At 31.2% G+C, this 25,380-nt stretch overlaps 1 protein-coding gene across 1 annotated transcript in view; it reads left to right on the top strand.

The window, feature by feature from the left end:
* LOC127711525 (uncharacterized) overlaps nt 1-14,384 on the top strand; it is a 64,805-nt gene extending 50,421 nt beyond the window's left edge. The window contains exons 13-14 of the mRNA XM_052217606.1: nt 9,314-9,363; nt 13,846-14,384. Coding sequence (XP_052073566.1) covers nt 9,314-9,363; nt 13,846-14,058 — 263 coding nt within the window. The 3' untranslated portion in view covers nt 14,059-14,384. The remainder of the gene's footprint in view (nt 1-9,313; nt 9,364-13,845) is intronic.
* The last annotated feature ends 10,996 nt before the right edge of the window (nt 14,385-25,380 follow it).

Raw genomic sequence — 25,380 nt, 5'->3', positions numbered from 1 at the left:
ATCCATGAAAACTTATCGATCCTTTGAATAAACTTATTCTAAAAGGTTATTATTTTGAATTAAGGCGACAGTAGTTTAACTTTTAATCTCGTAAATCTATTAAGAAGAGACAAGTCAATGTTACAAATAAAAAATGAATGAAATGTATAAATTCCAAAATAAGCATGAATGAATGCGTCGACATGGTATGCATGCATCACCTGCCATGCGAATCACACTAATTTAACTCTGTAATAAGATCTCTTGATATAGTTTTTATCAGTATTTACATTGATTTTGTGATTGGTAAATTAAAAGATAACTAAATATGAACACTATTTATTCATCCTACCGATATCTATGTTTCGGCATTGTACAACTTTATGTTTTTTCATACTATTTGTGGCGTCTTAACACTAAATCCATTGACTATGTTATGATTAATCCTTCAGCGTATTTAAGCATCCCTTGCTTTCAAATGTTTAGGATAAAACGTTCCTGATGAAAGTAAATCCAGAAAAGCGCTTCAGACGCGCGAAATTTATGAAGTGTTTATTTCAATCATCAGTCTGGGACACATGATTTATTTGTAAATTGTAATTGACTTTGAATGTTTGAACTAGCTGTTTATAACTGAAAGTACTCTTAGAACAATACTTTGTGTTTATTCTTTTTGTTAGTTATTTTTTGTGCTTTTTGTTGATCTGACGAGTCAAGCCTTTTTTCTAATAATTTTTACTGTGTGTGCTTTTGTTTTGTCCCAGGTTAGAGGAAGGTTGCGCATATATCAGGCCGTTGGTTTTCTCGTTTCAATTGCTTTACGTTTGTCCTGTCCGTGCTTTTTAAAGCTTACTATACGCTATGGCTTTTGCTCATTGTTTGAAAGCCGTCGATGGTCTATAGTTACTCACATCCATGTTAATTGTTACTGGTTGAAAGTTATCTCATTGACAATTATACTACCTCTTATTTTTATATTTACTCAGAGTTACAAAGCCAGTTTTAACACACTCATAGTTTCAAGGAACGAGAAATTATCAAACATAATGCATCATCTGAATCACTCCAGTGCGATAGTATTCTCCTGGACTAATAGTCCACCAGAAGTGTTACCTATCCATTGAGAGTAAAACACAACTGATACAATATATGTGTGTATAGGTATTTATGGCATAACTTACAACAGGTTCAATCGTGAAAAAGTTGGAAAGTAAAACACATAAATGTTTGAAAACAAAAAGGACTTAAATAGAACAAATCGTCAATTTTGCCTAAGAGAATTGCATCCATGGTTACAGCACAATTACATAAGTTGATGAACATGAAATTTTCTTGTAAATGTATTATTTGAATCACTTATAATTTATTGACTACAATGTCAATTATCCGGCGTAAAAGATCTCCATTATTTAAAAACATATCCCACATTTTGCCTGTAATAAAAGACAAAATTATACTCTCAATATCTCAACTTTCAATCACGATCATAACAACTAGAGGCTCCTTCTGTAGGAACCCGAATCGCTTACCTGTCAAAATATGCAACATTCAAATTTCTTCGTTTTCAGACTAAATAAAGGCAACAGTAGTATACCGCTGTTCAATAGTCATGAATCGATTAAGCGAAAACAAATCAGGGTCACAAACCAAAACCGAGGGAAACACATCAACTATAAGAGGAATATAAGAATGATGATGACAAAGTTTGATCCAGATCAATCAGACAATATTTTAAGAAATTTCAATGAGAACTCGAGCACTCGGGTTTCGCTCGGTAGTACCAAGTATCGAATACCGAAATGATGCTCGACTAATCAATTTCATGTCGGAATGTTGCTGTCTTCTTTTTATTGAGAGCACTCTGGGAGTTAATTAGTAATCTGTGATAACAAAAAAAAAACGTTTCGAATGTTTGCTCTTCATTGTCAATTAATTCTTCCGAAAAGAGGTGGGCTATTCACGAGGACAGCTTTCACAGACTTACACTTTTGCTAAACGTGTCTTAGCCATTCCACCACATCTGTACAGTTAGAGCAAATATTTTCGTCTGCAATCACGTCCTCTGTTCCCCTATTGTGACTTACCGAATTAGACTTATCACCAGGATTGTACTAACATGAGCAACACGACTGGTGCCACATGTGGAGCAGAATCTGCTTACCCTTCCGGAGCACCTGCGATCACCTCACGTTTTTGGTGGGGTTCGTGTTGCTCAGTCTTTGGTTTTCTATGTTGTGTTTTGTGTACTGATGTTTGACTGTTTGTCTTTTTCTTTTTTAGCCATGGCATTGTCAGTTTATTTTCGACTTATGAGTTTGAATGTCCCTTTGGTAACCTTCGCCCCTCTTTTAGTTACGTAACACGTAACAAAGTTGAGAAACCGACTCTGCCCAGAACAAATTGACATGATAACATTTCTAAATAGAAATAGATTCGTTGCACCCTGTGGTCTTCCTCAGAGAATGGTTAAACGCACCAGTTAGTTCTAATCATCGCCTATTGTTGGTCATTAAATGTGTTTGTTTTTGTTTTTTTTTAATAACAAGATTAAATATTTTTTTCAATTTCTGGCTTGTTCCAATATCCATCAGGAGTCCAAGCTCCTCCTTATGTTCCCTGTTACATTCCACTAACTACTAAGGGCAGTAAATTGTTGTAAAATTCATATTACATTAAATATATATTCAATAATATCATTCATTGTTCAAATGTTTTCTAATGGTTACTAAAATATTACTTTGAATTGTCACACTTATTCTTCTATTGAATTCATTTATGAAAATTGAAGAAACATTGGCTTTTTTGTCTCTTGATCAGATATGTAATACGCTTTGTAAATTGAAAAAATAACAATAGTTATAAAGTTGTTAAAGCCATAATATTTTTCGTGGTAAATTTTACATCCAAATACTAAATGTTTTAATTTTATCTTAAAAGTTAATTACTTCTCTTAAAACTTAAAAAAAAAAAAAAATTATTCCAAAAGTTTTCTAAATAAGGACACAGTAATCGTGATCGTAATCATATAAATTGTGTTGATACAACACATTATCTATATTTAGTATATGTTGCCATTTTTAGTCCAATAGCTAGGGCAATTTGTTTTATTTATCAGAGACTAATATAAAATTTTGTTTGATAGTGATTCTAATTTCATAAATAAAACTTTCCATGTAAATTGGTTTCTTTTTATATTAACAGTGCTTTTTATAGAATTTTCCGATTTTAAGATGGATGCCCAATCTTTTGGTATTAATGACTTTACTAAATCAATTTCAGCTATCCAGTTTGATTTATTTTTTAGTTTATTCAAAATAACAATTTGTGAAACGCAGCCTTTTTCATAAATAAGATCGCTTTTAATTGAGTTTTTTAAATTATAACTTTCTTTTTACATTTCAATTGTTTATTGTTCCATAATATTTGTTTTCTTATATCAGTAAATGTTTCAAGTTTGACCAAAAACTACAAAAATAGTGCTAAGGTATAATTTTCCAATATCCGTCACAATCACTTACTAGTCTTTAATGAGGTGGGTAAAAACCCATATAGCTTTTAAAGCAATGAAATAACTTCTTGTTTCTAACATATCTTGTCCATCCTTTTCATATGGACCAATGATCGAATTTCTTTCAACTTTATCTGGTTTATTATCCCAAATGAATTTAAAACAACTTTTTTCTATTGTTTTCAAATATTTCTCAGTTCCTATAAAAGTGAAAGTAGGATCAATTAATGTTTTAATTGTCAACTTATTTCCCAAAATAGTAAGGTTTCTTTTCTGCCAATAACTAAATAATAAATTCATCTTTTCAACTTTATTTTCCCAATTTAGTTTTTCATTTTCCTCTCTACAGTGCCCAAAATAAATGTCAAGATTTCTTAACTGGTCCATCACTTCAGTTGATTCCCTCAATTTTGTCTTTACATGATTTTAGCTTTCCTACCCATAACCCCTCTGTCTTATATCTGTTTAATTTTAATCCTGAAAAAGAACCAAATATTTAAATTGCATGCAATGCTAATTAAACGTCATATTTGGAACAACAAAATAGAGTAGTATCGTCTGCCAGTTGAGAACTTTTATTTTTTTTTACGATCTATTTTTGCCATCCAGTTTGATATTGATACCTTTAGTATCGGTATTGCTTATTTATCGTGACGCCATGATTTCAACCGATAAAACAAATAGTAAAGCCGATAATTGACATCCTTGGCATATACCCCCGGTGTTTTTAAAGACATCAGATATCCAACCATTGTTCATAACACATGTTTTAATATCGCTAAACAAAGTTTTTACCCACCTCATTAAAGAATAAGTAAATCCAAAATGTTTTAAAACTGAAAAAGAAATTCCATTCTAAAGAATCAAACGCATTAGAAAAATCAACAAAGACTATTGTCCCTTCAAATTTTTATAAATCAGTGAAATCAATATATCTTGTATCTGTCTAAGAATAAAACCAATAAATGTATTCTTTAAATATCCTGTCTGATCTTCTATAATAAGCTTTGGTAGGATCTTTTTCAATCGTTGTGCTCGAGCGTACGAAAGAAGTTTCGTGTCAATATCCAAAAGAGAAATAGGGCGATAATTATTTAGTGACAAGGGATCACCCTTTTAATATAAAAAAAATATAAACAAAACACGTGTACGCTGTGAATATGTTAGTGTTTGATCTTTATATCAAATATTAAGAATACTTACTTCTAATTTAGGAGATTTGTTAAGTTTCATTTTATAAAAAGCATCTGAGCTTTCGTGTACTGAAATATCCTAATCGCAGACTGATTTATCATTTTCATCCATTTCTGTCTCTAGTTTTGTCTTAAATATATATTTATCGCTTGATGTTTTATCAGGGTATTGTGTCGAGTATGAATTTTTATAATACTCCTTAATACTACACAGTATATCATTTTGATTTGTTAAAATCTCGTCATTTTCCTCTTTTAATTAATTTTTTTTTCCTTTTTCTATTTTTCTAAATCTAAAAAAGTATGAGTTATTTTTTCCCTAAATTCAACCCATTTCTCTCGTGATCTGATTTGAGCCCTTTAGCCTTTTGTTCGTTAATTTTGGTAATATCATTTTCAAGTTTTTCAATATCATTTATCTAAAATGTTATTCTTAGATTCTTGCTCATCTGTAATTTTCAGTTTTATTTCTAATTTTTTTTCAAGAGTTCGTAACTTTTCTCTTGTAAATTTTGCTGAAGTTTTTCAAAAAGCTATAGTTGCCTTTCTTACCTTTATTCTAAATATATCCCATGCCAAACCAAGGTTTTTTTTTAAATACGATTACTCGTAAAGCAGCTATCTATTTCTTTATTAACTAATGTATGTAGTCAATAGTTTCTAATATAGAATTATAATAATTTATTTTTTTTCCAGTACCCCCTTCCCTCTTCTGATGCACCAGTTCTATATTTCATAAAAACACCTAAATGATCAGTAGAATCAATAATAGCAGTTTTAATTTTGCAACATTCTACTGCTGGTATGAAGTCTGAACTACTTGCATGTGATTCATCTTTTCTTGGCCAAGTATATTGTTGTTTATTTTTATTTAAATATCTCCAAATGTCAGTTAAGGTATTTATTTTTATTAAGGATTTTAAACTATTTACTGGTTGGACATTTTTTTCACCTCTGAACTAGTATTTTTTCTATCTATCCTTTTAATGTATCCCTCTCCCCCATTATTGTAATTCCTATCCCTTGTTCTTTAAATATATTTTTTTTACCTTTTTGAAAAATATGTTTCTATTAGTTTTGCAATTAGATGGATATATACACATTAGTGTAAAAACACTTTCGTCAATGTCTACAATAAGAAGAACCAATCGTCTTACTGCGACGTTCTGTTTATTTATCAACTTATAATTCAGTGCTTTTAATGAGAATAACCACGCCCCTACTATAGGTTGTTCCGTGACTGAAAAAAAATCAAATCTGAATTATTTCTTATTTCTGTTTCTATATTTTCATCAAAATGAGTTTCTTGTAAAAAGCAAACAGAGCAGTTTTGAGCTTTAATCCATTCAATTACTCTGTCTATTTTAGCTTTATTTTTAGTACCATTTACATCTTAACTACTTAGATTTATTAAAAATTTAGATGTTATTTCAAAGGATAATTTCATATTTTGAAATAGTTCCTCTCACATACCTGTACATGTCTACAAACAATACAGTTAAACAATATTTATATTTTTTTTAAAGTATTGTTTATCGTGCTAAATATAATTACGGGTATTAAACCAATAAAACACGCTACTTGTGAATACGGTATTTGATTTACTGGCCTCATTTGACCTTGTTATGTCTAAATCGATTGACATTAAAATTAACAATAAAATATTCAACAACCACCACGTGTTGTTCGTTTCTGTCTTAGATGTGAACTCGGATATATGTTTCTGATTTATATGTCTTATTCACGTAATGTGTGCATATCATCCTATCTAAATAAGCGGAATGACTGTTTTGTTAGCGATATTTACTAAAGAAGTCAAGTGTTTGGAAGAAATAAATATCTTGGATATCTGTAATTTGAAGTGTAAAGGAATATCCGATAGTGCATTTGTGGATTTATTACATGTACTATATTCAAATATGTATCAAGAATTGATTTTGCTAAACTAGAAATACAACATCAATTTATACGCTGATAGTAATGTAAGTATTTATACATTTTAAACTGTGAAAATTTGTATATAATTGTATACAGTATTTGGTCAAATATCAACAATTGTTCATTTACTATTAAAAGCACACAGCATTTGTATATTTGTATATTGCGCTAAATATAGCCCAGGTAAACACTAACATGTTAAACACATAAATACGTATCAGCTGCTTTGAATTATTCAGCAATTGACCTATAATAGTGTAGGTGAGGTATGCTGTTGAGACAGATTCCTGCGTTGAGATTGTGGTGTGTTCATGAATTTGTCTATAAATGATTGTGATCTGTCAGCATTGTTTGAATTTGTCCAATTCACACAAGTCTCTCCCTTTCCTGGTTTTGTAGGATTTGGTTTATTTGCATTGTTTTTGGCATCTGTTCTTTTCTGTTTTGTGTTTTTTGGTTTTATCTCCACATTTGACCTTGCTTTGGGGTTTTCAGCCTGTTCAGTGGATTGAGAATCATTTACAGATTCTTTGGTGGTCACTGTTTGTTCTTTATTATTGTTTTTTTCTTGGGATGCATTTGGACAACATCATCTTGTGGCCCATTAATTTGCATGTTTTGCAAACATTTGTGCTTTCTTTACGATTACCAAATACGGTTGTTTGATCTGGTTTTCAATAGTTGTTTATTACATTAATGATTAGATTATTGTTTATATAATTAGTACATGTAGTAAATAAGCTATTAATTATGGTATAAAATTCCTGGGACTATTATCTAGTCATAGATAATAATGTTGAGGGTTTTACGTCCATTAGACAACGACCCAAAATACATAAAATTGGTATAATTTAGTTTTCCATTTTGTAGATATTTTTCCCAGCAAGTACTCGAGTATCGCTCGGTAAAGCCAACAATTACTCTATTAGTAATTGTTCACCGAGTTGATGTCCCTAATATTTTTAAAAACAAAGGAGAAGGGGCAATAAGTCCCGTTTTTGGCCCAAGAAAAAAAAGTTTTTGAGAACTATTTCAAATTTGCACATAATATTTGGAAATGCATAAATTCAAGAAATATAAATGAATAACATAATATTTTTTTGATATCAGGACGTCACAATTACGTCACAAAATCCACCAATTTCATGAAAAGAAAGAAAACTGCTAAGTTTATGTTGTTTTCCTTCATTATTTCCTTCAAGGAAACATCGTGCGCAGGCAAGAAACAACAAAATAATTTAAGAGATGCTTTATTTTAACTATGGACATATTCTAACCAAATATAAAGTTGTTTCTTGGGTGCGCGCATACTTTTCCAATCTAATATATACCAAAAGGTTGATGTAAAAGAAGGAAAATCATGACATTTTACAAAATATAAACATTTTGTCATAGTTTGTTGGCATGGTAACTCGTTAAATTTGAAATTTGTTTTTATTTTCTGAACACCTTGCACCTTAGTGAAGTTTGGACAAAGTTATGAATATGTATGGTAACTTTTCAATTTGCACTAATATTTGGGCCAAATAAGGGCCTTATTGCCCCTACTCCATCGTCTCACCTTCTTGTTTACCTTGTCTTGCTAATCTTTTTTTTTTATCCACATGTTTCTCACTTTCTATTATTTTTCAAGATGATTAAAAAAACAATACGTTTGTAAAAAAACAATCATTGACGTGAAATTCTAATAAGCTAAAGGAGTCGATCTACAAATTCAGTTATATCAACATTTTGTATATCTTATCCTGCTGTGCTGATATGTTTTACTTTTTTTCGGTTTCTTTCTAACTATCATACATGCCTTGGTTCTCAAGAAAAAAGTTAAAAACTCAAAACAAGGTATTGTAAAAATATATATTCAAGAGCAATATTTGTAGATCTTTTCTTGCTGCTTAATTACATTAATGGGACCAATTTTCCTGAACCAGATGCGCATTTGGACAATAAATGTCTCTTCAGTGATGCTCTAGGCATCTACTTTATTTGTCAATACAATACCCAAAACTGCAAAGTGTTGTTTTTATTAGCATTTCAGTGTCAATAACCACATAATTGGTTATTCTATTCTGGAAAAATGTCTTATTTAAAAAGTAAACAGTTTCAGTAATTTTCAAACGCATCAAATCTATGAAGTCTTATTTCAATTTTCTATATGAATTTATACTTGACTTGATGAATATTTTATTAGTGTCTCCAACTGCTTAAGTTTTTGAGAGAAATGGCAAAACTGCGATTTTACTCATATTAACATCGGTGAAGTTTGTTGGTCGAGTGAAATAAGCGATTCAATTTTGAAGGTAGATTTCCATTAAGATTGCAGTCATGTTTAACCCTATCCATGAAGCGAATGCAGGTGGTATTTTTGAAAATGTTGATGACGATAACAAACAATTAGCGACGACAAACGACACCATACACCAAGAGATGACAATAGATCATATGAATCGTCGGTCCAGATGATCTAAACAAATGATAGATAAATATATTGATAAAACACTATTCTGAAAAACTTGCTTTTAAATTCAAATAAAACGGGAGAAAATTTAGATGCTCCAACGTGACACCAGTATAGAAGAAGTTAGTTTTTTTCAAGTAAAAGAGTTATCTACTTATATAAAAAAACAAATATTTTTTTTATGATTTATGCTTTATTGACGCGCACTTTATAAACACCTCTTTGCATATTTCATTTTAGATGGCACGATAGAGACTTATGATTCACCAAAAAATATGACAGAATTTGATGTAAGTTTTATAAAAGCAGTATAGTGGTCTGCATTTCTATGGGGTATTTTATTACACGTCAAGTTAAATATGTATATATTGATAGGAAATTTTTGAATTGATAGTATATAAGTATAAAGTGGATTGCCTAAAATAAAATTGTAAAAAAAATATGATTTTAAACAAACAATAGAAGACGTTGATGTTGATCTAAAGTGTCAATGAGAAACCGTCCAAAGAAAATAGTGAGACCTGAAAAGAAAAGGCATATTCTAACTGAAATAAACGTTTGAAAATTGAATCAAAATATTTTTTTTTTGCGTGCATTTATTATGCGAATCTTGAACAATTGACAAAAAATGAGATTAATTATTCAGACTTCAAGAAATGCTGCATACAAAAAATGTTATCCATACTTGAAATGCCAGGTTTTTATGTCGGGTTTTCGTGGCTCAGTCTTTGGTTTTCTATTTGATATTTGAAGTAAATCTTTTTGTTTTTGCCATGATTTTATCGATTTTTCTTCTACAAATGAATTTCTTATTGGCCCAATGGTGTCATTTTACCTCACCTGGCACACAGCGCCAAGTGAGCTTTTCTCGTCACTTGGCGTCCGTCTTCCGTCGTCGTCCGTTTACTTTTGCAAAAATCTTCTTTTCTGAAACTACGTGGCCAAATTAAATCAAACTTGACAACAAGCATCATTTGGGTATCTAGTTTTTTAAATGTGTTCGATGACACTGCTTGCACTCTAAGATGGCCGACATGGCTAAACAATAAAACACAGGGATAAGTTGCAAGTTTTGTCTATTATTCTGAAAACCGCTATAAATAGACATGTTACGAAAAGATATGTACACGACGCTGAAGTTGACAAATTAGACTTTAAATGTGGGGATTGTGTCAAAACATTGATGATCGATTAAAACATGTAAAATTCAATTTGTGTGTTGTTAACCAGGTATCTTACATACGCCTTGGTTCATTTAAAATTATATTGATTTATAGAAGAATCATTTTCTAATATCATTGGTTGTGATTATAGGACTGGAAAGGTGCACGTGTGTGCGGGGGGAGGGTTTGGTGGTAATTCAAGTTTGCACTTCTGATTTGAAAAAAAAATCACATGATAAGCCAGTTTGATTTTTTTATATTAATGACTGTTCTTCGACAATCTGTAACTTCGTTGCTAAACCTTGTCCTGAAAATGCATGAAATATTTGTCACTGGACGAAAAACAAACAACAATCAATCAATCTTTACTAAACCGGCACAAAGCTCTAGTCTGGTTGATTTTATTTTTTGAAGTCTCCATAGGCTTCAACTGACTTTGAAAGTTTTTAGCGCATAAAAGCGTGTTCCACATAATCATATCCGACATCCGAACGATAATAGCGAGTACATGTTTTACATTATATTCTTTCTGCTCTTGGTCTACACGCAGCTCTACGTTTATGACGCCTACATAGGGTAACGAGAGGAGAACGACATGCGATAATTTTATTATCTTAAATGACAAACACCTGGGGAAAACTGAATTCCATACCTGGCCAATTGAAGGCATTACATTAAACTGTTGAACATCATCATGTTGTCCTAGGAAACTACTGTGTGTGAATATTTTATTATTCATATTGTCCACAAAAACCTGTGTATGTATGGAATGCCGGTATCTGAAGTAAAATTGTTCTCGGGGCCTCGCGTGTTGTCTGTAAATGGCATGAAAACTGCTGTCGATTGCTGCTAACACTGTAGGCATTTAATGTCACCTGCCCCGTACGTGTTCTTCGGTCGATTAAGAAGTATTTAGTGCATAGTTTTACACTAGTCATTTTTGGGGCCCTTTATAGCTTGCTGTTCGGTGTGAGCCAAGGCTCCGTGTTGAAGGCCGTACTTTGACCTATAATGGTTTACTTTTAACAAATTGTGACTTGGATGGAGAGTTATCTCATTTGGCACTCATACCACATCTTCTTATATCTATATAGATTTCACAAAGAACCGATATTTAAGCATGTATTTGTGCACTCGTAACATGAACAGAAACCTCAAACAGAAATATGCAGGAACATGTATTTAGGATGTCAAACCGGTGTAAAGCGAGTCACATTTTGCATAGAACCCTTACACAAGAAACCTCAATTTCAGTTTAAACTTGGTTTGTTTTTTGTTTGGTTTTTTTTTTTTTTAAGACTTCCTTAAAGTTAGAGTTAAAGAAATAAACAAAGAAAATACGTGCATTAAAGGGTATATGAAAGGAGTACTTTTCGTACTGATTGAAAGGATGGTCAAACGGGTACGACAATTTCAGACCTCAAAAATTACAATGCGAAATGCTTGGAACTTTGCAATAATAAATATAGGATGTCTTTTTCCAAAGATCCTTATTCCGTTGGATCGAACCAGGCACATTTTACAAGAAAATAATATAAGGGAAATTAAGCTTTTCCTGAGTAGGTATTAACAGATTATTTAATATAAAGTCATTTCCTCGTCTAATAATGGTTAGCGAGGCCATAGATGTGTCATGTTGTTCATTTGTACAATTGCCAAAAATTCACTAAATTTCAAACTCCGAAAAATACTATCTCCAAAATAAATCCATAAAAGGAGTTGCACATTTTCTATGTACATGTCTATACATACCGTGTGCAAAGTTTAAAAGCTCCTAGGTTAGGAAAAAGTTCTGACCTCAGGTAAACACCCCTAGGGTTAAGTTAAAGAGATGCAAAAGATATACCAAAGGGAAATTCAAACTCATAAGTCGAATAAACTGACAATGCCATGGCTAAAACAGAAAAAGACAAACATACAAACAACAGTACACAAAACACAACATAGAAAACTAAAGAATAAGCAACACAATCCCCACCAAAAATGGGGTGATCCTTTCTGCAATACCCTTGCATCCTGTCTGTGTTCCAAAAGGAAGGAATATTATGGGATTTATCATTTTTATTCCTCACAGAATAATTGTTATGGAATATTTGTTCCATTAGAAAAATTTATAATGAAATTGTGTGTGAAAAAGTTTCCAAAGGGATATCTGTTATAAGGAACAAATATACGTGGACATCAGTACTTTGCAGTTTAAACACAAGATTCCATTGATACACATGTAATTTAAATCTTTAAATCACTTTTGTGTTTTGATACGATACCCACATTTAAAGTCTAATTTGTCAACCTCAGCGTCGAGCATATACAATTTCGTAACACGTCTAATAGAACAAAATCTGATAAGGGGCAGAAATGTTTAGAATGTTGTCTATTGTCTATTTACATCAAACCTTTCAGACTACTTATTATAGGAGTTATTACTCTTTAATGATGATCCAATTTTTACTGCTTTTGCCCATTATCTTGAAAACTATAATATATAAATAGATACTTAATATAGCAAAAATGATCAGAAAGGAAGGACCTACAAGGAAGTCAAAGGTTTGAAATCGTCAATCGACTCATAATTGAGTTCTTGCTTGTTGAAGACGATTTTTACCAATGTTTAGAGTTTAGCCAATTGACTTGAAATCTATTATTAATAGATAGACAATTTAGATAGCTAAAATTATCAACAGGAGAAATAAGTCAATATGACCAAAATCGTCAGTAGTCTCCATATTGGAGTTTCTGCTCTTTAATGACAAATTTTACCATTTTATTGCGTTTTTATCTATTATCTTGAAAACTACAAAAGATAGATAGAAACTTTAAATAACAAAAATGATCAGCAAGACAACATTTACATACAAGTCAAATTTGGCTAAAATAGTTAGTAGACTCTTTATAGGATTGCCCTGAAATGACGATTTGTTAACCCTCTTATGATTTGGGTAAAAACTTAAAAAGATAGAGAGAGCTTTTAACAGAAAGAATATAATCAGCAATACAAAATCCCCACAAAAGATCTGTGTCACGAATTCTGTTCTATTCTAGTCTAAATGTTGAAGAGTGTCCAATGTGTTAAAGATGCACATGAACCTATGTAAGCGACACAGGCGCTTAAGAATGTTAAGAGCCTCTACTTTACTTAAACAAAGCATTCACGTCAATGCAATTGACTTTTTGAAAATACAAGGACATTGATTTGGTAATCTAACAACCACAGATTAAGATCCATTATACACATGATATCTTAGAGATTTTTTTACAGTTAATCATGTTTCATATATACTAGTTAAATGATTTTTAGAATACAAAAATGCGCCAAGACCACACTTTTCAATATATGAAAGATTTTGAAAGTCAAATTCAGTACATACCATGAATGCAATGCATATCGCAATCTTTAACCAGAACCATTCAACTAGATGTTTAAAACTGGAAAGGGACATGTATGAAATCCCCGACAGACTGATAAAAAATCCTTGATTCTACAAGAAGTAACCAACCGAGTAACATAGTATTACGTCACAGCAATTATAAAAACCTTTTTACAATTTAGATTTTTCTTTAATTCAACGTTAGTTATTTTCTATGTTAATAATTAGTTTATTTTTACAGGCGGTACAAAAAGATGAAGCGATAGCAATAGAAAACCTGATACAGAAATTTAGGAATGATTACACTATTCGTAGAAGGGGAATAGAGCCACAACAGGCAACTGTTATGGAAGAGTTAACGAAATGGGCAAAGGGAGAATTAACGAAATTGGCTGGGGGGAAGTTTCAGAAAATTATCGACTGGGTGAGATACCAAGACACCGAAAAGAAATGAATTATGTAAAATATCTAGTAGAGATATCTTTTCGGCAGGTTTATGTCGATTGTATGTGTGTATTGTACTTTAAGATAATTGATCACTGAATATTCCAGAACAGCGTAGAGCATTTAATATATGCATATATACATTTGACATCTTCTTATATCTATATACTAGTATTGATGCAATATAAATGAAATGATGGACAAGTAGCATTATTTTTTCAAAAACAATGTGTAAGATATATAGAAGATAACATTTGCAACAAAATATTGATTACTTTATGTTTGTTAATATACGACTGATTAATTATCACAAATAAAAAAAATATGTTTAGTTTATTCATGAAGTCGGCTTTTAACGATGCTTAAAGTTTGAAATTATCCACGAACATCTGATGTACATTCTTCCGCCTCAAATAGAAGACATTGTTCGTATTAAAAATAAGTGCGAGCTTCTATCATTTAAAATTATGTGTGTTAATCAAGTGGGAAAATATTCTCGTATGTCCTATTCTACTGTTATCCAATTTATCAAATATACGAACATGTATGCTTATTCGTCAGTATTGCTTTATCTCAAACACCATTTCCTATTTGTATAGAAAACGTTCCGGTACTACGCCAATCATTTACAATTAAGTACAACCAAGTTTAAGTAAGTATATAATTGTCAGTATGTTTTTTAGTGATGCAATATGTGTACATGTCATTCGTTAATATGCAAAGATTTCAAACAAATCTTTCCCACACAATCTTGTGTCGTTGTCAGTAAGTTTCTGTTTTAAATGTTGTTTCTTTTTGATGTACTATAAGCTGACTTGACAAGTTACTTAACAACCAGTGTTTACTTCGAGATAAAACAATCAGGTACTGACCTTTTTTATATTCAAAATCCAAAGTTCTCTCTCTCTCTCTTTCTCTCTCTCTCTCTTCAACGAAGTTTCTAGACTAATGAATACAGTATTTGTCCATTGTCTGTCTTTACTTTGTTTGTAAAAAGATCTGTTGAGGCCTAGGCAATGGTATATTCTCTTTTGTCCATTGGTAAGACCGTACACAACTGCAATATAAGACTAGATGATATTTATACTGGTTAATAAATAGACAATTCAAATAGCTTTGAGGGAAAAAATGTTTTGTCTTCGTTTTATGACGTATAAAAAAACTTTCACCAAGCAATAGTAAATTATATTTTTGGATTTGTTCATTTTTAAGTTATGGAGAAGGATTCCCGATCGCTGCAATTCATAGCTGATATAAATTGACAAAACTTATTTTGAACAAAACGTCTGTGTGGTGAACTTAATTATAAGCCTATAATGGTATTTTCTTTTTTCAAAACTTTCTAACTACTTCTTTCTGTTTTGGTTCGAGCGTAACTGATGATTATTATCTAAACGAAACGCTCTTCCGGGTTGGAATCTTTGTTGAGTTTTTACGTACATGCTTCTGTCTTTCAACCTATATGTGTTTGATGATGGTTTTCATTTTGCTTCAGAAAACGTTAATGCTAATACACAAAAATGTATTTATTTCAATTTTTTAATGTTTAAACATTCATAAAGTCAATATTTTCTGATTATCAAAAATGTAAAATTCTAGTTATCATATTAGACCTTTAAAACTTACAGAAATAAAAAATAATTTACGATATTTATCAACTTTAAGTTTGAAGTTATAACTCTTGTTATCAAAGGGATAACATGATCTGGGTTTTTTAAGGACACACGAAATCTAAGATAAATACCACGCCTCCAAATACGTTACATGTGATTTTCTTATTATTTGAATAATATCTTTTAAACAATACGACGTTAAACATGATATTATTGTGTTTGCAATCGCTTATTAAGCTTTTCGAAAACGAATAGAGGATACGGCCTAGACTATATAACACAATTTTTCCACGGGTAGTACTTAACGTCGTCATATCGAGGAGCGTTTAGTACAATTTTTGGTCATAGTTTGGTTTAGTTGGTCATGACTTTTTATGATAAGTACATGTATGAATCCCCTTTGCATATTATTAATTTATAAAACAATAGACTTAAGGATATTCTCCTTTATCATATAATGTTTTATATAAATATTCTTTGCTAGAGAATGAACTTGGGTCATTTTGTTCTAGGTTGGGACAAAATAGGGCGACTGGGTTTAATTCGTTGAGTCCTAATGTACAATTAAGGGGATTGACCATGGTAATATGTGTTTTATATATTTCTCATATTAGGGATTTAGTTTTCTTCTCAAATCAAACTTTTCATTGTGGACGCCCTGCAACTAACTCCGATAAAAATGGGTTAGTCATATTATCATATTTCTAAACTTAATGTAGCAGTTATCTTAGTCATCAAATATTTTGGTTTCAATCAGTTTATGCCATTATATGGCTGACAATTCAATCTCTTGACTATCTTGCAGTTGTATAACGAATGAGGTGTTACCATCCATACATCTTTATTACACTGAGGAACCAATTTCTATGACGTTGAAATTTTATGTGATATTGACCTTGGCTCATAGATAATATGAAGTTGATTATTATCGGACGTTTTGATAATGTGCAAATAAATTTTAGCGAAATTTTCTGTTTATTTTACACTTTAAATTCGTATATCATTCTGCTACGTTTTGTCCCGACAGAAGGTATCCCCAGCCTAGAAGTCAACACTTGTGTTGACATGAAATAGCATTCATGTGTCAATTTTCTGCTAATTTGCTGCTTATCAAATGTTGAATTATTCAAAACATTAAAGTTTTCCTACCCCAAGCATAGTCTGTGTTTAATGCTCTTCATCTTTGCACTTAATTTAGCCTTTAAAATATTTTGATTCGGTGCCATTGATGAGCCTTATGTCGACGAAATGCGCGTCTGGTTTTTCAAATTATAAGCATGCTGTCTCTGATGAGTTTTTAAAATACTTGTTTTCAAATACTGAGATATTTTTATGAATATGTATAAGATTTCCACTGCCACTTACTATTGATAAATTTTGAAAATAAGCGTTTGGTGTCAAATGAACTTTAATATTGTCCTGTCCAAAGTCAGTAACCTGTTGTTCAGTGGTTGTCGTTTTTTTATGTGGTTCATATGTGTTTCTCGTTTCTCGTTTTTGTCGAGCCTTCGACCTTTGTCGAAAAAGCGAGACATAGCGATCCTACATTCCGTCGGCGTCGTCGTCGTCGTCGTCGTCGTCGTCGGCGTCCACAAATATTCACTCTGTGGTTAAAGTTTTTGAAATTTTAATAACTTTCTTAAACTATCCTGGATTTCTACCAAACTTGGAGAGAAGCTTGTTTATGATCATAAGATAGTATCCAGAAGTAAATTTTGTAAAAAAAATAATTCCTGTTTTTCCGTATTTTACTTATAAATGGACTTAGTTTTTCCGCCAGGAAACATTACATTCACTCTGTGGTTAAAGTTTTTAAAATTTTAATAACTTTCTTAAACTATCCTGGATTTCTACCAAACTTGGACAGAAGCTTGTTTATGATCATAAGATAGTATCCAGAAGTAAATTTTTAAAAAAAATCCTGTTTTTCCGTATTTTACTTATAAATGGACTTAGTTTTTCTGCCAGGAAACATTACATTCACTCTGTAGTTAAAGTTTTTAAAATTTAAATAACTTTCTTAAACTATCCTGGATTTGTATCAAACATGGACAGAAGCTTGTTTATGATCAAAAGCTAGTATCTAGAAGGAAATTTTGTAAAACAAAATTTCATGTCTTTCCGTATATTACTTATAAATGGACTTAGTTTTTCTTCCAGTTAACATTACATACAGTCTGCAGTTAAAGTTTTTAAAACATTTATTAGATTCATAAACTTTCCTGGATTTTTACCAAACTTGGACAGAAGCTTCTTACAATAAAAAAAATTGTATCGAGAGGAATATTTTTATTAATTTTTTTCCTCATCTCATTTTTGTTGAGCCTGCGATTAACAGCAAAAGTAGGCGAGACACTTGGTTCCGCGGAACCCTTACGAATTTTTTATATAGATTAACCGTTGGTTTTCCTTATTATATTGTTTTACACTAGTCATTTTTGGGGCCCTTTATAGCTTGCTGTTCGGTGTAAGCCAAGGCTCCGTGTTGAAGGCCGTACTTTGACCTATAACTGTGTACTTTTTACACATTGTGACTTGGATGGAGAGTTGTCTCATTGGCACTCATACCACATCTTCTTATTTCTATTTAATAGTATACCCTTAGGTTTATCAAATTAGTTTTTGTGTCATTACATTGGCTAAAATAGAGACAAAAGATACCAAATGGACATTCAAACTCATGAGTCGTAAATAAATTGACAACACTATGGTTAAAAAAAAACAACTAACAGACAAACAACAGTACACAAAACACAAATAGAAAACTAAAGACTGAGCAACACGAACCAAACAAATTTTCAGATAAGCCCAATGAAAACGAATTTCTATAAGCTACTTCTTAAAGAAAGAGCATTAAAAGTACGAAAATAGAAATGATGCACTAAAAAACCATTATTCGAAGAATAACACACAAGATTATGACAGAAAATAGGAACAAAGAAGGATCTACAGGTCACTAAACAGAAAACTGTAAAGATTGAGTAAGAAGGCATTTTGTTTGAAATAGGTTAAGACACTCTCTCTAAACACGGCATTGCATTTAACGTCCCTATTCTGACTGGACGTGGCTCCGAATAAATAAATCGATCTTAGGTAAATGGACGCATTCTTTAGCAAGAGTATTACTGTCGGTCGGCCGAGGATAAAAACATAGTAACATAACAAAAATACAGAATTCCGAGGAAAATTCAAAACGGAAAATCCCTAATCAAATGGCAAAATCAGAAGCTCAAACACATCAAACAAATTGATAACAACTGTCATATTCCCGACTTGGTACAGGCATTTTTTATGTAGAAAATGGTGGATTAAACCGGGTTTTACAGCTAGCTAAACCTCACTTGTATGACAGTCGCATAAAATTCCATTATATTGACAACAATGTGTGAAAAAAACAAGCAGACATAAAAGGTAAAACTGTCCAAAATAGGGTTACAGCAGTCAACATTGTGTTATAATCTTAATCACTATAAATACAAACAAATATGTCAACAACAAAAAAACAAAAAGGCAAGGAATGACCATATGTCTTTACCTCCAGACGACCCTTAGGTTAATTGGATATACATCAAAAACCAAAGACAGAGCGTTTTAAGTACCGTTTTTATTTGGATAAATGTGAAAGAAAAAAAAATAATATATCAAATGGACGGCTGTTTTCGTGTAGGTCCTGATCAAAAAAATTGTTCGAAAATCTTAAAGGAGACAATTGAAGAGCTCATCCTCATGATCAGATAAAATATTTTGTCAAACATAAATTGACAATGCCTTTACAGCAGATTCCATTTAGTGTGTAGCCAAAGGTAATATCTTTGGTTAGCTTGCTTGTTAGCTGAACTGTGAAGTCATTATTAGGTCAGGTATACTACCCTCCTTTCGAAGTAGCATAGTCCAACAGACAGATTGATTGGTTTTCTGTCGGACTAGTCTATTCTTAAAGTAGGGTAGTTTACCTAACCTAACAATGACTTCACGGTTCAGATAACAAGCAAGCTAACCAAAGATATTACCTTTGGCTACACACTCAATGGAATCTGCTGTAAATAACTCCCCTGGTCAGACTTTAATCGTGACAACATGATATATTGTTCATAGTTTACCATAATACGCAACCAAAGAGATGAACTTATAAATTCGCAGAAATGTGCATATACTCGACACCAATGAGGCATCAAAACAGTTTTTGTAAGAGTAATGGGATAAAACAGGAGGATTAAGAGCCAGGAACCCCAAAAACGGCCCTGTGAAGGTGTTTTTTTTCAACTTCAATTATTATTAAAGTTAATCTAATGGGTATGCATTGCTAAATGTATGATATTTAAAAGTATAAAACGAAAATTGTATATCTGCTTCATATTCATAAGTATGTTAGCGTGAAAAAGGAAAAGATTTAACTTTCATCAATTTTTCTAAAAATTTGTCAATTTGTCCACCTTTTTTCATGATTTTGTATGTGGAGCCACCCCTCGCCCATTGAATTTTTTATTGAAAGGTAAAGCATATGGTATATAAAGAATATTTCAGCAAAAATATTTGTGGGCGAAGGGTGGCACCACTGTTCATTTTTCAGAAAACTGTCACATAAATTTTGCAGAATTCTGCAAAAATTCAGGTTTTTACGAAATTACTTTTTATTATGACGTCAAAATTACGTCACTAATGACTCACAATTGGTGAAAATATGTTTTAACTGAAAAAATTGGACATTTTAACACATGTTTTAATCAAGTTTTCACAAAATTATCACAGTGAATTTTTTTCTGATTTTTTGGCCCCAAATTATGAGTTAGTGAACCAACTCCATTGTATACAAATTACAGATAAACAGACAGAATATAACGGAAAAACTATGTATTTCCGTCTATATAAGCCGATTATTAATGATTAATTCCTAGGTTTCAAAAATATTTTGCATTGATTAATTTCACATTTAATTGTACAATAATGTATCCTCAAACACTTGAAAGCATTAAAAAATACATTATATTTAAAATCGTAACTATTTCCTTATTAGGATTTGATTTCAATCATAAATGAGAAATGTCGGCTTGCATCATTATTTTGCTCGTTACTGTATTAAGAAATGAGGCCAGAGATTTAACAGAATATGACCAAAATTCATGTTTTGACAAGCACGCAGGGTTTGTATTTTCTACGTTTACTTAGGTTCGTTATTCATATATATTTTTCATATTTTTACAGTTTGTTCTTATAAAGTGTTGATTCACAACTGTCCCAGATAAGCGAGAGGGTTGGGCACTCACAAACATCTCTCACCACGCCACGTTCGTTTTGTGTCCGTCCTAAGCCAGGAGCCAGTAAAACTGTGATTTTCCTTTTAGTTGTCTATCATAACAGTTTTTCGTTTATTGATGTAATATATAAAAATCAGGCAATCAGATTTTTTCCTGGAGCCTTTTATAGTTTTCACATACTATACAATATGGTTTTTTTACAATGTGGAAGGCTGTTTCATTACCTGTTATTTGTCATGCGGTTTTAATCAATAGTTGTCCTATTTGTAATTATACCACATCTCAATATTTTGTGATGTAATAAATATTTTGATACTTAATGACAACCAAAAAGCCATAACAATTTAGAATAAACAATTTAAGTACTTTTAAGTTGGTATAATTAATAAGTAGTTTTATATAACAAAGGCGTTGTTTATGGCCATTAAATGCACCAAACAACATCCTTCATATGTTCACTAGACTTTTGTTGTTTAAATATTTGCATTTTAAGAAATCAGTTGTGTCTGATATATTTACATTTGTTCTTCAACAATAGAAAAAAACATGACAAAATATAATTATTTTGGTATGTTTGAGGATTTTTCATTGACTTCTAAATATTCACAACTTCTGGATAATTATTATCTGAACAAAATTATATTTTGAAATGGCTATATTATGTCAAATATGTCATATATGTCGCGTTTTATTTTACTGCCATAGAAAACATTCCAAATATATTTTTATTTTATCGGGAAACAGAAATAAAGAGATGCTTGACCGTTTGTCATTTTATGGTTAATCTACTCCAGTAAAAATCAGTTCATATAATGAATTATATGCAATTTCTTCAGGCAAAACTGACCGTTAGCAATTATGTTCATATATCATGGATCGCCACAACTTTGATTCAGAGTTCCTGAAAAAGTCACTACTAAAATTTTCAAAGATTAAAGAACATGCAATCTTCGCTTACCTCTGTTCTCTTTTTTATTCTTTTGTGTGACATCACCGGATGTGGCTTATATCCCAAAGTGTTTACTTGCAATAATTAACAAAACGGGTGTCACTAATGGGACAGGAACTCATTACCTTTCTGGTGCACCAGGGTTTACCCCTTTCGAAGGGGTAATTGTCGCCTAACCTGCTCGATCTTTTTAAAATGTTTACCTAATAAGCTAATTTCACAAACGCATCGGTTGCACTGAAATTGGTATCATTTCATTGAAACAAACAACTACCAATAACCTATACCAATATTTTTACCAAAGCTTAGGATGTGTTTTTTAAACATTGACAGTAAGATAAACAAATGGGGAACATATCAGAATAGAAAGAACCACTATACTTGAAGAATCATTTGTATATTGATGTCGCGATAAAATGTGCTGTATAGAAATCTTGAAAATTATTTGGGAAATGCTGGAATGTTTAAGGAAAAAAGATATATATATATGGTAGGAAGATATATAATGTAATAAATTCTGATATATTTTGGTTTTTGGGATTGATTTTGTTTTACCATTGCGTAATCTTAAATGTTTAATGAGCAGCAAAACTAACAATTCACTTAATCATAATGACTTGAATAACTTAATGACAACATGATGGATTTATTTTATACTTATCAACAGATTGATAATAAAAACGAATATAATAGTTGTACTAGTTATGTATCATACAAATATTTTGGATTTTGATTTTCTAAGGCTCATAGATATCCGAAAAAGCGTTAAACGAATTTACAATCAAATTTCATTTTAATAAAATGTCTTTTTATTTTTAATTTTATTGGGTTCATAATTTTATATATAGTTCGAACTTTTTATCTTTGCATCATAAATAGCATCCTACATGAAAGGCAGATGATGGCATTCTTTCATAATATTGCTTTTCATAATCTATAATATATATTTTAATCATATTATAAACCAAAAATTAGGTGGAAATGTCATTTGGTGATTTTAAAGGTCTCAAACTTAACCAACCTTTAATGGTATTTCCGGCCTTTCTCACCCAAATATGCAAATAAGTTTGTTGCTATATATAGCCTCAACTTAGAAAAGTCTGAAATATTTTTTTTTTATTTCCTAAGACACCTAAGAACTGAAAAATCAACCTAGGCAGGAAAATTTCAAACCACCATCCTGGACAATTTTTACAATTTTGCATGTTTTTTATGTGAGACAAGCACTTTAGTAGATTATAAAGGTGGAAATCATTATAATGGGGAATAAATTTTATCTAGCGAGGGTAACAGCATTGTATAAATCCACTACTTTCAGGAATTATTTTTTTTTTAATTGATATTTTCCTTATTTTTTTATTATTTTTTTTTTTGGCTTTTTCACAAAATATTATAAAATTTTGTCAATTTGCCAAAAATATCCAGATTCATTTCCTTATTAATTGAAAACACATGTTCAAAAAATTACCTCTCTTAACAAATCAAATAATTTTCCCCGAATTCCTTATTAAGCCAATGATTGTATAATTTAATTCTTGAATTATGATTTTAAGAAGATGATAAAATGGAACAAGAAATTGCATTTCCATGAAAATAGTACTACATTCTCGGTTTAGTAAAATATTTGCATACTTTAAATATTAAAAAAAGTTATAGATTCTATGTGCTGAAGTTGTGTATCTTTTATTTACCTTACAGTTTTCACTTTATTTGTCTTCGTGCTATAATGTTTCTTTTGATCGTATGACTTTAAATGTGACTCGGTATATATGCATCCCGCTATCAGAGTATTGACTTTGGACGTCCTTGGTGAAGGTGGGCCCGGATGTGCGATTCGGACGCAAGAGGGTTTTAGTGTTGTTTCCATTTTGTTCACCTTAGTATTTATATTTTACTTCATTTGCACTCAATCGATAAAATGTATACTATATACTGTATGTACTTTCAACTATAAAAACTTTTTTATCGGCGTCTTTAAAATTTCTATCAACTAAAAAACTTTTTTGTTGGTGACTCTGTCAAGTTTACTATTAACTATAACTTTTTTGTTGACCTCTTTGTTGGACACATTGTTAGATTTATTTGTATGTTTGTTTGAATTTTGTAGTCAGTTGTGTTGTATGTCTTTGATGTATGTTTACTCAATTTTAGCTGCTTCGTCCAAATTATTGTTACATTAACATAGTACGACTGTCAGGGTTGCTCACTCAATTTTGTCAATATAACGGAACTATAAACAACTGTCATATAAATGGGAGTTTAAGCTAACTATAAAACGAGGTTTAGCCCACCATTTTTTGAGGAATTTGACAGTTGTTTTCTGCTCGTTACGTTGGTTGATAACGATTTATTTTGTCAGTTTTTATGAACTTCCCCTTTTTGAATTGACCTTGGATTTCGGTATTATTATAATATTATACAAACTTATACTGCAAGAAACAAATGAAAGACCGACAATTCTCTTTTTAACAGTGTCTCTGTACAAGAAATACATTGTTTTTATTTGTATGAATATTAATTTTATTATCAGTAAATTAAAACCAAACTAACATTATTGTCATATACATGACCTTGTGCAATGCCAAAAACAGGTATCGACAGATTTTAGAACCTTGAATGTCGATACCTGTTTTTGGCATTACACAAGGTCATGTTTTTCTTTGACTGTAAATGACGTCTTTATACTAAATGCATTGGATGTGTACTGATTGATATTTTAGTCTTAGATTTTTTCATAGTTGTTATTGGCTTTGAACTAGCTGTCAGTAACTGCGAATACTCTAAGATCTGTACTTAGTGTCTTTTTTGTATTTATAAATACCCTGCCACGTCAGGTCTGTGTTTTTGTTACTTGTTTTTCTGCTTTGTATCGATCGGATGAGTTAAAGGGAAACTTCGCAAAAAAATGAAAAATTGATATTATGTTCATTCTGTATAAAAAAGCACAAATTCATAAATATTAAAGTTTTATTCTGCTATATAAGAGATCACCATCGATTTTAAATTTAGAGTATCAATTCTCTGCATGCGGCCATTTTGACATCTTCTCGGTTTAGAAACCACGATATATCTACAAACCACAAAGGACCAAAACCAGCAGTAACCTAACGTAGTCGTAATTGCGTGTCGATATCTTGTCAAGCGTACAGTTGTTTTATCCGACAAGAAAAGCATAAACAGTTTCCCGGGTTACGAGAATGATTATAATAGACATGGTTGTGCAACCTTTCCTAACTAACATGATACGGAAAATGCAATTATTTTGTTTTAATAACTATGGTCTGTCGTTTTTAAACTGTTTTTTTTTACCAAGGATTTGTATTTGTTACTATACAAATCCTTGTTTTTACTAAGTTTTGAAACAAGAAATTTGTATGGGAATTAGTTAAAAAGTCAAAGTTCAAAGTTATAAATAATTAAGTGTCCCGTGTATAATTGTTTTCGAAAATCTAATTTGTTCATAATTCTTTTATGTAATAAACTTTTATGTAATAAACCAAGGCTCCGTGTTGAAG

The sequence above is a fragment of the Mytilus californianus genome, unplaced genomic scaffold, assembly GCF_021869535.1.
Source record: "Mytilus californianus isolate M0D057914Y unplaced genomic scaffold, xbMytCali1.0.p SCAF_8, whole genome shotgun sequence".
NCBI classification, from domain to species: domain Eukaryota; kingdom Metazoa; phylum Mollusca; class Bivalvia; order Mytilida; family Mytilidae; genus Mytilus; species Mytilus californianus.
Note: the sequence above shows the minus strand (reverse complement) of the source record. Positions and strands in the feature narration are given on the sequence as shown.